At 37.6% G+C, this 13,872-nt stretch overlaps 1 protein-coding gene across 1 annotated transcript in view; it reads left to right on the plus strand.

Moving 5' to 3' along the window:
* SLC30A7 (solute carrier family 30 member 7) overlaps positions 1–13,872 on the plus strand; it is an 80,481-nt gene that overhangs the window by 654 nt on the left and 65,955 nt on the right. The window contains exon 3 of the mRNA XM_007528593.3: positions 10,219–10,332. Within this exon, the coding sequence (XP_007528655.1) occupies positions 10,219–10,332 (114 nt within the window). The remainder of the gene's footprint in view (positions 1–10,218; positions 10,333–13,872) is intronic.

Genomic DNA, 13,872 nt, shown 5'->3' on the forward strand with positions numbered 1-13,872 from the left:
AGCAGAGGGTGGGGAAACAAGCGCTGTTTGCCTAGTGCCACGTAGCTCCTTACTAGGAGGTTCAGGTCTTGCTTTTTGCCACCACCTCTGCGGCTGAATTGTTTCCTCCTGGGCACCCTAAGCTGGCATGTCTCAAGATCCGGGTCCTGTCACGTGTAGCAGAGCTTCAGATGTGTGTTCACGCCCCACCTACCCCCGCAGACCAGAGTGACAAGCCCGCTTCTCAGTTTGGCAGATGGAAAGTCCTTTTAGGATTGAGAGAGACCTGTTCCTTGTGTCTTTGTAGGGGGATGACATTTGTATTTAACCCTGAAGATTAAGAAAAGGGGATATCTGAATTGTACTTCACGATTTGTTCATGAAAGGCGAGATTTAGTGATAGAAAGGTGATGCCTAGAGAATTGTGTGTCCGTTCTTCTCTCTAATGCTGTACGACAGTCATGCCTTTTCCCTCTAAACTTGTCTGAAATAGGAACCCATTAGAGTTATTTTATAGCTTGCCTATCAGAGTTGTTGGTTTTTGGTTATCATCTTTGTTGGTGGTTTTGGAATAGGTAATTTTAGGGTAACTGAAAATTAAATACCACTGCCCAGACATTGCCTTTTGAATACTTTATAGTCTTGTAGGATTTGTTCAGTTGCCCGCAGGATAGTTCATCTAGGAGGGCACCTGCCTTATCATGTGTGGACCCAGGTTCGACCCCCCCCCCCCGCCCCCGCCCCAACTACACTGAGGAAGCTTTGGTGCTGTGGTGCCTTGCCCTCTGTTACTCTGTTGCTCTTTCACCTTTTATGTCTGAAAAAGGCATCACAGAGAAGTGACAGTAATGACAATGATGAAAAGAGAATTGATTAAATTAACCTGATCATCACATTTTTAGATGTGTTGATGAATCTTTAAATCTGATATCTCTATAAGAGTTTGATATCAAAAAAAGACAGGGAAGATAGCAGTGGTTATGCAAAAACATTTTCAAGTTCTAGGCTCCAAAATCCCAGGTTTATTTTACCTCCCACACTGCGTACTGCTCTTCTGTCTCTTCCATATATACATACGTGTGTGTGTTTAAAGAATTGGATAAAATCCAACACTCAGAATTTTATGTCTTGCACCCCCTATTATGAACCTATTACATTAATGCTTTATTTTTATCAAATAGATTTTTGTCTCTACACTTTAAAGTCCATTTTCAGAGAGAGAGTTGATTGATCTTTATTGAGATTGAACAAAGGCTGTAGGTTATATCACTGCTTTTTGTAGTGTACACTATCTTTTTTATTTTTGAGAGAACAGAAGAACCAAAGCATTTCATGAGTAATGCCAGGGATTGAATGAAGGATTCCTTGCCTTTAAGTCCAACACTTTATCCACTATGCCATTTCCCAGGATGCTTTAATGTATAATTTTGTTTGAAAAGGCTTCTTTTCGAATTAAATGTCAGTTGAAATGGTTCAGGAGGTAGCACAGCAGATAAATCTCTGGACTTTCTTTTCTGTTGTTGTTGTTATTGATGTCGTTGTTGTTGGATAGGATAGAGAGAGGAGGGGAAGACAGAGAGGGGAGAGAAAGACACCCGCAGACCTGCTTCACTGCCTGTGAAGCGACTCCTCTGCAGGTGGGGAGCCGGGGGCTCCAACCCGGATCCTTACACTGGTCCTTGCGCTTGTGCCATGTGCATTTAACCCACTGCGCTATCACCTGGCCCCCCAAATAAAATTAAATTTTTAAATTTTTTTAAAATGTCAATTGAATTTAATCAAGAATATTCAGCAGGTTATAAAGGTTAATGTTTTAGTTGCCAGTAAACCATATAATGGTTTAGGCATAATGAAATATACTAGAGGGACCAGGTGGTGGTACATCTGGTTGAGCTCACATGTTACAATACACAAGGACCCAGGTTCGAGCCTCTGGTTCCCACCTGCAGGGGGAAAGCTTGGCTGCAAGTGTTTCTCTGTCTCTCTCTCATTCTGTCTTCCCCTTCCCTCTTGATTTCTGACTGTCTCTAGCCAATAAATAAATAAAGATAATAGGAAAAAAAATAACAAAAGGAAACATACTAGAAATCTTGATTTTTTTTTTTTTTTGGTAGAAAGTTTAATGAAATATACTGAAGATCTTAATATGTATAATGCTATTTTTTTATTCTTCTGGGAATCAGATATATGTGTTTGAAGGGTATTACATCATAGGGTTTTTTAATGATATTTTTTACTTTTTAAAAAATTTTTCAATTTATTTATTTTACCTTTTGTTGCCCTTGTTGTTTTTTATTGTTGTTGTAATTATTGTTGTTGTTATTGATGTCGTTGTTGTTAGATAGTACAGAGAGAAATGGAGAGAGGAGTGGAAGACAGAGAGGAGGAGAGAAAGATAGATACCTGCAGACCTGCTTCACCACCTGTGAAGCGAACCCCTTGCAAGTGGGGAGCGGGGGTTCGAACCAGGATCCTTAAACTGGTCCTTGTGCTTCACACCACATGCGCTTAACCCGCTGTGCTGCCACCAGACTAGCCATCATAGAATTTTTAATTTCATGATATTAACCCTCCTTTTTGCATTGTGTTTTAAAGCATTATATTATCTGGTATTGGAATAGTCATACTTTGTTATAAATATGTAATATCTATATTATGCTTTATATTTTCCTTTTCCTTAATTGTGCCATTTTTGATGTAGTTACTTACAATATTAAGACTGTGTCTTGATGCCCAGCAAGTTAGCTTACTTGGGAAGATTCCTGTTTTGCTCTGTACTCAACCCTACTTTGAGCCTGACCCCTACCTCACTGGTAGAAGCTTCAGTGCTCTGTTGTCTTGCTACAGTAACACTTACATTATAACACATTTATTTGTGGCCTCCCATTGCACAAGCTCCAAATGAAATGTTTTGTTCAAGGGATATATATTTGAAGTGCTCCCCCCCAAGCCACCTCTTTGAAAGGCAGTTAAGTATAGAACTGGGGCGATAGCATAATGGTTATGCAAAATACTTCCACTCCTGATGCTCTTGACATCCTAGGTTTATCCCTAGCATCACTAGAGCTAAGTTTATCCCTACCAAACCAGAGCTGAGCAGTGCTCTGGTCTCTCCCTTGGTATCTTTCTGTATCTGTCACTCATTAAAAAAAATAAATGTATATTAACAAATTTAAGTATAAGTTCTTTTGATCTGCAGAGATTTATTGAGGAAACTATTAAAACCACTGTTTCCAAGCCATTTGTCAATAAGCATTATTAATCTAGAAGGAAAAACGGTACTTTTTTCCTGCCATTAGGTGGCTTGTTCCTCTGACTTTAGGCTCTTTTTTTTCTTCCAGTTTACTCTCTTTTATTATGTTTTATTGTCCAGCTTTGAAACTGATTGCTTTTGAACTGATGTCTGACTATGCAGTAGGTGTATCTTTATGTTAGCCTTCCAAAGCCACAGCCATATTTCCCCTAATATTAATTTTATTAGCATGAATTCAGAATACAGATATGTTCTTATTAAACCTTGGCACATTTAAAAATCACTTGGACCTCTTTATGGCTTTCATTGTCAAATTGGGTATCACAATTGTTATTGCTTACTGATCAATAATTTCTTTACATTATTGACTCTTCTGAATTTCTCAACAAAAATATTTTGTCATTGCCATTTCTGTGTTCATTTTTATTCTATAAAAATTAAATTTGAAGATGTTATGGACATGAAAGTTCAAGAACTTTTTTTCAGGTTATTCAGAATGGAGAGATGTAAATAACATATATTTTGTCGCTTAAGGAGATTTATCTGGCTGCCTACACAAACACTTTTCACTGCCATTCACTGATGTATCACATGGTCATGGTCATGGCTACTTGCAAATGTCACCTTTGTTCAATTGAAAGTAAAGATTCTTTCCAAAGGAAGAAAGGTTATGGATGCTGTAGATGTAGGAAGTTGTAGTGGAGCTGGAGAGAGACAAACTAATTCAACTTCTGTAGATTGAAAACTGAGGTGTAGGGAGGATGATTGCTTGTCCAGGTCCTATTCAGAGCTTCACTGCTCTGCTCCAGGCCCACCACCTGGGTGGTGTGGGTGACAAAGCAGGCACACTGTCCTTGTGAGCTGTCTTGTTGCCCTGGCCTAAGTTTCTCACTTCCCAAAGAAGCAGCAGAACCTGTCAAGTGTCTTGTTTATTTTCTACCACACCATTTTTTGTTGTTGTTGTTTTTAACTAATACCCTGTAATTTGCATTATTTGTTTTTATACTCTTCTGTATTATTTACTTTACTCAGATAGAAAAGGTTTGCTTGGGAAATATTCAAGGTTGACGATTTGTCTTTACTTCTATATAACATGGCATAGTATGTGCTTGCAAAGTGAATTTATACAAAACAACAAAGTTGTTTCCTATAATCAAACATTTTTCTTTTATTGAGCTAAAACGTATAAAAATCTTAACGTCTTATGAATATTTCTGTCCTCAAAAGACATTACTTACCAATATATGGTGATGGTTTTTTACTTTTCTGTAGTTTTATTTTTTTACTTTAAAGATACAAAGATATATGTATGAGGCCTTGGGTTTGATTCCTGGTAGACCCCTCATCTGCCTCCCACCCCCCCAAAAAATAGATATGTTGATATTCCATTTTTCTTATAATTAAAAAAAAGTTGAGGTAATGCTGGTTTGCAACACTTTTGTATGCTTTAGAAGTACAGCTTTATAATTCTTCAGTAATACCACACCCATCACCAAAGTAGTAATAATCCTTTTTTCAGTGGACTCTCCCCACCTCTATACCTACCTCACCTCTTTGCTTCACTTTTGCTGTCAAAATCAAGGGGTTGTTTTGGGTTTGGTTTTGTTTGTTCCTTTATTTTATTTCTTTATACTTCACACGAGTGAAATCTAGTATTTGTCTGTCTTCTGACCTACTTTGTTTAGGATAATATCCTCCAGGTTCATCTGTTTCGTTTCAAACTGCTACAGAGGTGTTCTCTCTCTCTTACTGTAGCTGAGCAGTTTCATTGCTTATATATGCAGTATCCTCACTAGGCACTACCATTGTTTCCATATTTTGACTATTATAAGTAGTGTTGCAATAAGTATAGGAATACATATCCTTTTTTTAAGATTTTTTTTAATATTTATTTATTTCCCTTTTGTTGCCCTTGTTTTATTATTGTTGTTGTTATTGATGTCATTGTTGTTGGATAGGACAGAGAGAAATGGAGAGAGGAGGAGAAGACAGAAAGGGGGAGAGAAAGACACCTGCAGACCTGCTTCACTACCTGTGAAGTGACTCCCCTGCAGGTGGGGATTTGGGGGCTCCGACCAGGATCCTTATGCCAGTCCTTGAGCTTGGCGCCACCTGCTGCACCTACAACCCAACTCCCACATATATCCCTTTTGATTAGTGTTTCTATTTTCTTCAGTAGATAACTTTTTTAGTAAAGTTGCTGGATTGTATGATACATCTCTCTTTTTTTTTTTTTTTGCTTGTTGTTGCTCTAGGCTGATTTTTTTCAGATGATGGAGGGAAGACACTACAGCAACTAAGCTTCCCCCCAGTGCTCTAGTGCTGTCATACTCCCATGTGATGTTACAAGGACTCTTAACTTGGCTTGCCTGCTTGGCAAGACAGGTGCTGTCCTAGGTGTGCTAGCTTGAAGATTCTGGAAGATCGATTTTAATATTTTGGGAAGAGAGGCTGTACCAGTTTAAATTTCATACAGCAATACTTTTTTTTTTTCTTTTCACCAGAGTACTGCGCAGCTCTGGTTTATAGTGGTGCAGGGGATTGAATCTAGGACTTTGTTTTTTTTTGTTTTTTTTTTAATTTTTTTAAAATATTTTATTTTATTTATTTATTCCCTTTTGTTGCCCTTGTTGTTTTATTGTTGTAGTTATTGTTGTTGTTGTCGTCGTTGTTGGATAGGACAGAGAGAAATGGAGAGAGGAGGGGAAGACAGAGAGGAGGAGAGAAAGATAGACACCTGCAGACCTGCTTCACCGCCTGTGAAGCGACTCCCCTGCAGGTGGGGAGCCGGGGTTCGAACCGGGATCCTTATGCCAGTCCTTGTGCTTTGCGCCACCTGCGCTTAACCCGCTGCGCTACAGCCCGACTCCCGAATCTAGGACTTTGGAGCCTCAGGCACAAGAGTTTCTTTGTGTAACCATTATGCTGTCTCTGCCATCCCATTATGACCTTATGATACTTGCTTTGTACTATATGTGCTTAATCAGGCGCACCATTGCCTGGCCCCCTCCAGTAGCTTTTTTGTTTGTTTGTTTGTTTTAGGCATATTACTATGTCATCAGCAAGTAGTAATAGTTTGAATCCTTTTTGATATGTATACCTTGATATCTCTTTCTTATCTGATTGCAGTGTTGAGAACCTCAAGGACTGTATTGAGTAATAGTGATGATAGTGGACATTCTTACCTGGTTTCCAATTTCAAGAGGAGAGCTTTGAGTTTTTCCCTATTGAGAACAATGTTTGCTATGGTTTTGTCATAAGTGCTCTTTATAATGTTGAGGAATTGCTCTGGAGTAAAGGGATGTTGGATCTTGTCAAATGCCTTTTAAGTCACAATTTCTATGACTATGATTTTTATCTTTCATTTTTTTTTATATGATGGATTACACAAGTGGTGAACCATTCCTGTTTCCCAGGGATGAATCCCAGCTGGCCTTGGGGAATTATTCTCTTGATATGTTGTTGGACTCTGTTTGCCAAGATTTTGTTCAGAATCTTTACAGCAGTGTCCATCAGGGATATAGGTCTATAGTTTTCTTTTTTGATAAAGTCTTTTCCTGCTTTTGGTACCAGAGTGATGTTAGCCTCACAGTATAGTATATCTTTCAGAGTGATTCCCCCTCTTCTGTTTTCTGGAAGAGTTGAGGAGAATCAGTGTTTTCTGATTGTCTTACAGAATTTATTAGTAAAGTTGTCTAACCTGGGCTTCTATTCTTGGGAAGATTTTTGATTACTGACTCAATTTCTATAGTAGCTATTGGCCTGTGCACCCTATCTACTTACTTAAGTTTGGCAGGTGGTGTGATAGTAGATATACATCTATCTCATCTAGGTTATCCAATTTATTTGCATAGAAATGTTCATCATATTTACGTATAATTCTCTGTATCTCCCCATCTTTGGTTGTAATTTCATTTCTGATTGTTAATATTATAGCTTTCTCTCTTTTTTGTGAGTCTAGCCAGTGATTTATCTATTTTATTTATCCTTTTGAAGAACCAGCTCTTGTTTCATTAATCTTTTGGATAATCTTTTCTGGCTTCGGCTCTGATTTTGACTATTTCCTTCGTCCTGCAGACTTTTGGGTCTCTTTGTTGCTCTTTTTTCTAGTTAATTCAGTTATGATGCTAGATATCTTACTTGAGATCTTTGCTGTTTGTTAGTAAGGGCCTGTATTGCTTTGAACCTCCCCCTTAGGACAGCTTTAGTTGCATCCCACAGGGTCTGGTATGTTGGTCTCTTCATTTTCACTGTTCAAGTAATTTTTAAGTTCTCTTTTAATTTCTTCAGTTTTCAGGAATATACTGTTCAGTCTTCATAGTTTGAATGTATTTCTTATTTTCCTTTTGTGGTTGATGTCTAGCCTCACTGCCTCATAGTTAGAAAAAATACTTTTTATTATTTCAATATTCACATATTTGTCTAGGCTATCCTTGTTTCCCAACAAATGGCTAATCCTTGAAGATGTTCTGATTTACTCTTGAAAAGAATATACGTTCTTTTCTTTTGGGATGAAAGTTTCTAGATATATCTTTCAAGTTAATCTCGACTATGATTTCATTTAAGACCTGTATTTCCTTGTATTTTTATCTTTATCATCTCTTTTTTTGCTGTGAGTGGTATGTTAAAGTCTATTACTGTGTTACTATAATTTGTTTTATATATTTGGGTACATGCATATTACGAGCATATGTATTGATGGCTTTTTTATTTCTATTGAATTAATCTTCTGACCAATATGTTGTATCCATCCCTGTCTGTTACCATTTTCTTTGCCTGAAAGTCTGTTTTGTCTGGCAACAGAATAACTTACTGCACTTTCTTCGGCGTTATTGGGGCATGATATACCTTGTTCCCGCCTGTCATTTGGAGCTTATTTTATTTTACTTTATTCATTTACTAATGAGAAAGATAGGAGGAGAGAGAAAGAACCAGACATCACTTTGGTGCATGTGCTGCTGAGGATTGAACTCAGAACCTCATGTTTGAGAGTCTAATGCTTTATCTACTATGCTACCTCCCAGACCACACTGTTTGTCTTTCTTTCAGATAATCTGTTTCCTAGAGATATTGTATAGCTGGATCTTGCTTTTTCATCCTCTCAGTCACTCTGAATTTAAGCCACTCAAATTTAGGGTAATTATTGATAAATGTGGTTTACTTCTAGCCATTCTGATTTCTGTTTTGAGGTGTTTCATGTTTTGTTGATTTGTTTCCTGTTTGTTATTTTAAGTTACATTTGTAAATTGGTGGGTTTTCAGGTGATTTTGTTGTTGTTGTTGCTTCAACTAATTGATTGGGCAGCTGCTACTCCAGGGCCATGCCTCTGGAAGTCTCCTTAAAGTAAGGGATTCTGAATCAAATATCATGAGTTTTCCATCACTGCTCTCAACTTAAGTAAATGTAGAGATTCTGACTTTTTTTTTTTTTTTTACTGAAAAATTGATAGTCTGTGGCAGGAAGGTGGCTAATTTCAGAGGGCTTAACCTGAAGGACAGCAGATATTGAACTACCCACAAGCAGTCACCAGTCTTTAAGGGGGAAACCTAGACAAGAACTAAAGCCCTATTAATTTTCAGTATCTATCAAATTTCTCCCAGTCCATCTTAAGAAAATCTGTATTGATGACCTTCAATTTTTTTTGACTGTTGGTTGGTCTTCTCTGCTTGGTTCAACTTTTTCTGAAATAGAGACTGGGAAAGACACGACAATACTCAGGCTTCCCCTAAGTGTACTTGGGGCTGGGCTCAAACCTGGGTCAAAGCATATATATATAATTTTTTTCAATCTCCCCCAGGGTTATCTCTGGGGCTCAGTGCCAGCACTACAACTCCACTGTTCCCAGTGGCCAGTTTTTCCTTTCCTTTTTACTTGTCTTCCCTTTCTATTTCTTTATTTGATAGGATAGAGAGAGATTGAGAAGGAGAGGAAAAGATAGAGGACAGCAGATCTGCTTCACTACTTTGTGAAGTCCCTCTTGCAGGTGGGGAGCGAGGACTTGAACCTGTGTCTTTGTAAATGGTAACATGGACACTTAACCAGGTGTGCCAACACCTAGCCCCCCTATTATATTATTAACAGGGAATTTGAAGGGTTTTATTTATTTATTTCCAGGGTTATTGCTGGGGCTCGATGTGGACACTACAAATCTATTGCTCCTGGTGGCCATTTTTTATTTTTATTGGATAGGACAGAGAGAAATTGAGAGGGGAGGTGGAGATAGGGAGGGAGAGAGGTAGACACCTGCAGGCCTGCTTCACTACTTGTGAAGCGACCCCCTGCAGGGCCTCGAACTGGGACCCTTATACTTAGTGTTTAACCTGGTGTGCCACCGCCCAGCCCTCTGAAGGGTTATTTTTAAATGTTGCTCTACTATCAACTTTTAGCAAGCCTTATACGCCAGTGCCACAAGTTTCCTTCATGCTCTTGCTCAGCTTTCAGTGATAGTTGATTTTTGTTTGTTTGTTTTTCATGCAGACTTGTTAAAGTTTTTGTAGGGAGGAAGTGGGTATTTGGTATTACTTTTTCAGACTCAACGTTAGGCATACCTTTTACACTTCTGTGTTAGAGCAGGTGGTGGTAGTGTTCTTGCCTCTTTTTCCAACCATTTCTTGCAGCCTGTGTCAATAGAAGGACCAAATGCCTTGCTCTGCTTCCAACTGAAGACTTACTGCATTAGCTTACACTTAGTTTTTAAGTCTCTCTTTCAGTGGAAGCAAACTGTTGCCAGTGACTAAAGAGTGGGCAGATTCCTGTCCTCTTCCCAGCTGCAGATTACTTTGTTTTTATTCCTCTTTCAGTAGCAGTTGAACTTTTCTTTGGGCAGAGTATGAGGGTTTCCTCCTTACATATTTTAAATTATCCTTTATACCATTCTATATATCATATCTCAATGTTGAATTTTTAGAAGATGAGTTTCTAGGAGCAGAGGATGGTTTCTGATTTGATTGTGATATAATATGCCACTGTGTTTTGTTCTTTTTCAGCTTAGGCTTGATTTCCGACTCTTTTCACATGTTTTTTGATAGTACTGCCATTTTGGCTGGATTGGCAGCATCTGTTATTTCAAAATGGAGAGACAATGATGCTTTTTCTTATGGGTAAGTTGTGTGTATATATATATATATATATATATATATATATATATATATATATCTTTATTGAAGTGTAAGAAATGCAGAAACAAATACATAAACTTCAAGGTCAATGAATTTTTATCAACTGAACATACTTGTTTAGCTTGGGCTCTTTTTAAAATTTATTTATTCCCTTTTTGTTACCCTTGTTTTATTGTTGTAGTTATTATTGTTGTTGTTATTGATGTCGTCATTGTTAGGACAGAGAGAAATGGAGAGAGGAGGAGGAGAAGACAGAGAGGGGGAGAGAAAGACACCTGCAGACCTGCTTTACCGCCTGTGGAGCGACTCCCCTGCCGGTGGGGAGCCAGGGTCTTGAACCAGGATCCTTCTGCCTGTCCTTGCACTTTGTGCCACCTGCATTTAACTTGATATGCTACTGCCCGACTCCATAGCTTGGGCTCTTAAAGCTGCTTCCAAGTTCCTGCCACTAATCTCTATAGACATTCACTTTCCTAGGTTAGTGGTTGAATTTTGCCTGGTTTTGAACAATATGTAATAGGGATCTAATCTTACATACCTTTTAGTTCTAAGAAAAAGTTTAAGGGGAGCCAGGCAGTGATGCACCTGGTTAAGTGCACACATTACGGTGCACAATGACCCAGATTCAAGCCCCTGGTCTCCCCCTGCAGGGGAAAAGCTTCACAAATGGTGAAGCAGGTCTGTAGGTGTCTCTTTGTCTCCTTCCCTCTCCATCTCCACTGCCCCTCTCAATTTCTCTCTGTCTCTAACCAATAATAAATAAATATGTATATAATTTTTAAAAGAATAAAATCTTTAAAATAAAATTTTTAAAAGGCATTGTTAAAGCAGTATCAAAATAGCAGTATTTCTTTTTGGGGGGGATATTTTGCTATTAATTTTTTGAAAAAAATTCTCTAATGTGACTATTACCTTCAGCTCTATTTTTATATATATATATAAATCTCAGACTTGCTAAATTTGGACAACACATCAAATATTTATAGGGTATTTTTATGCTAACAGAGCTATATTGGGGCATCTGGGTTCTCTTTTAAGTACCCTTAAAAGCAGTGTTTGCCTCTTCAGTCACCTTTGATTGGGGAAAGTAGTGGGTTTGCGCTGCTATTGTTGTTTTCCTTAACTTTTTTTTTTTTGCTGTATTTTTTAAAGTTTATTTTCTCCTATATTTGATAGAACAAAGAGAAATTGAGAAGAGAGGGAGAGAGAAAGAGAGAAAAAAACACCTGTAGTACTGCTTCACTGTTTGTGAAACTTGACTCCTGCAGATGAGGACCTGGAGTTTAAACGGTGGTCATTTAGCATGGTGATGTGTAAGCTCTCTCAAATGTGCCGCCACCACCTGATCCTAACAGTGGGCTTCCCACTATTTGAGTTATTGTGTCTGAGTGATTTCTATACTAAGCTCACAGAATAGTTTGCAATGTATTTCTGTATGTAAGTAGCCTTCTTGCTCCTCTTGCTTGTTTCTCTCTAGTTGCTTGGGTCTATGCTCATAGTCTCCCATCTTCCTTCTGTGCCACTCCCTCCCCTCCACATATCTTGCCTTTCCTTGCCCCCTGCCCTTTACAATACATAATGCTAAGATTCTTTTCCCCTTCTTTGTTCTCTTTTAAAGCCTTCAGTTTTAGTTTGTTTTTTTTCCTCTCTTTACCATTCTCTCTTTCCTTCTTATACTCCTTCCCTGAGATCTTCCTGTATTATGCAAGTTCTTCTCATTCACTCCTTCCTTCCTACACATATTATTTTGTTAAGTAATTTACTGTGGGTCCAGTAAATGTCCAGTACTTTGCAATTTACAGTGATATTAAAATGAATAAAATAATGACTTCTGAATGAGTAATTTGTTGATGGAGAAATAGTTACTTAGAAATAGCATGATTACTGTTTATTGTGATATGTGCTAAAAAGAGAGAGAGAGAGACCACTGAAATTTTCTTGCAGGACTTGCTGATTTGGAGTATAACCAAAATGATTATATGGTTATTTTAAAAAAGTATGAAAATGAGACAGGTAAAACTTATACTACTTTTATGATACAGAGAAGGGAGTCCTGCTTCTCTATAAATCCAAACAACATAAAAATAAAATAGCAGTTTCTATGATTCTATATAATCAAAAGATTCATTACATTTTGAACCATTAAGGGGTATTTGAGTTTTGTATTAGAAAACTAGTAATTTACATATATAGCATCTCAAAAATCTAGTTGAACTATCTTATTTGACAGTTTTTCTGGATCAACAGTAGGTAACTAAAAATTCTCCTTAATTCTTTAATTCTTAGGGTATCTATGTAGAATGTATAGTTTCCTGCTATAGAATTTCTTAAATTACTATGTTTATTTATTTATTGAATAGAGACAATCAGAAATCAAGAAGGAAGGGGGAGATAGGGAGAGAGACAAAGAGACACCTGTAGACCTGCTTCACCACTCATGAAGCTTGCCCCCTACAAGTGGGGACTGGAGGGAACCTTGTGCATTGTTAACATGTGCACTCAACCAGATATACCACCACCCAACCCCTATAAGATGGTTTTTTTTTTTTAGGTATAACTTTGAATATCTGAAGAATCATAGTAGATTTTTCTGTTTAAATAGTATAAATAAAAGGGAAATATTGTTATTAAAAGAATTCTTAGTCTCTTATTTATTGAGCATAGTAAATTAGAAAATAAAAGTTGAGACATTTGGAACTGTCAGTAATGAAGTAGCAGCAGTAATCTATGGGTCCCACTGCATCAAAATGATGCTGAGTAGACTAAGCCAACGGATTGATCTCCAAAGCCTCCTATTTAATATAATCACAGTAGCAGACTGACTCTTCCCTTGTGAATAGAAGGAACAATAGGGGGGAATTTGTGTGGTAACAAAGAATTTCCAGCACTTCTTTATATAAAAGTCATCTTTGTGTTTTGTTACACTCCTATTTTTTAAATAGCAAAGCCAACATAAGAGTAATATACATTCAGAAGTAGGCAGGTACATACGAATGTGTTTATATTCATCTGTACCTATTCTTGTCCTTTGTTAGTTTATTTTTCCTGGTGAAAGAATCTAAGTACTATAACATTTAACTAGATTACAGCATATTCATAAATTGTGTTTCAATTTCAAGACATTGTTCAAGTAGATATAGTATAAGTATGTCTACTTTATACATGTTTTTAATCCTGCAACCAAGGTGAGCAAACTTAATTCAGTTTAGTTCAACAATTTATTAGAATTTTTGCAGCACCCAAACTAGGCATTAGGGATAAAAAGATGATGGCAAAATATTCCTTCCTTTTCTCTTTTTTTTTAAAACTTTTTTTCAAAGATATTTATTTATTTATTATTGGATAGACACAGAGAGAAATGGAGAGGAGGGGGGAGATAGAGAGACACCTGCAGCCCTGCTTCACCAATTGTGAAGCTTTCCCCCTACCAGGGGCTTGAACTCGGGTCCTTGGACACTAATGTGAGCGCTTAACCAGGTGCGCCACCACCTGGCCCCCTTTCCTTTGCTCTTAAAGTCTAGT

The sequence above is a fragment of the Erinaceus europaeus genome, chromosome 11, assembly GCF_950295315.1.
Source record: "Erinaceus europaeus chromosome 11, mEriEur2.1, whole genome shotgun sequence".
NCBI classification, from domain to species: Eukaryota; Metazoa; Chordata; class Mammalia; order Eulipotyphla; family Erinaceidae; genus Erinaceus; species Erinaceus europaeus.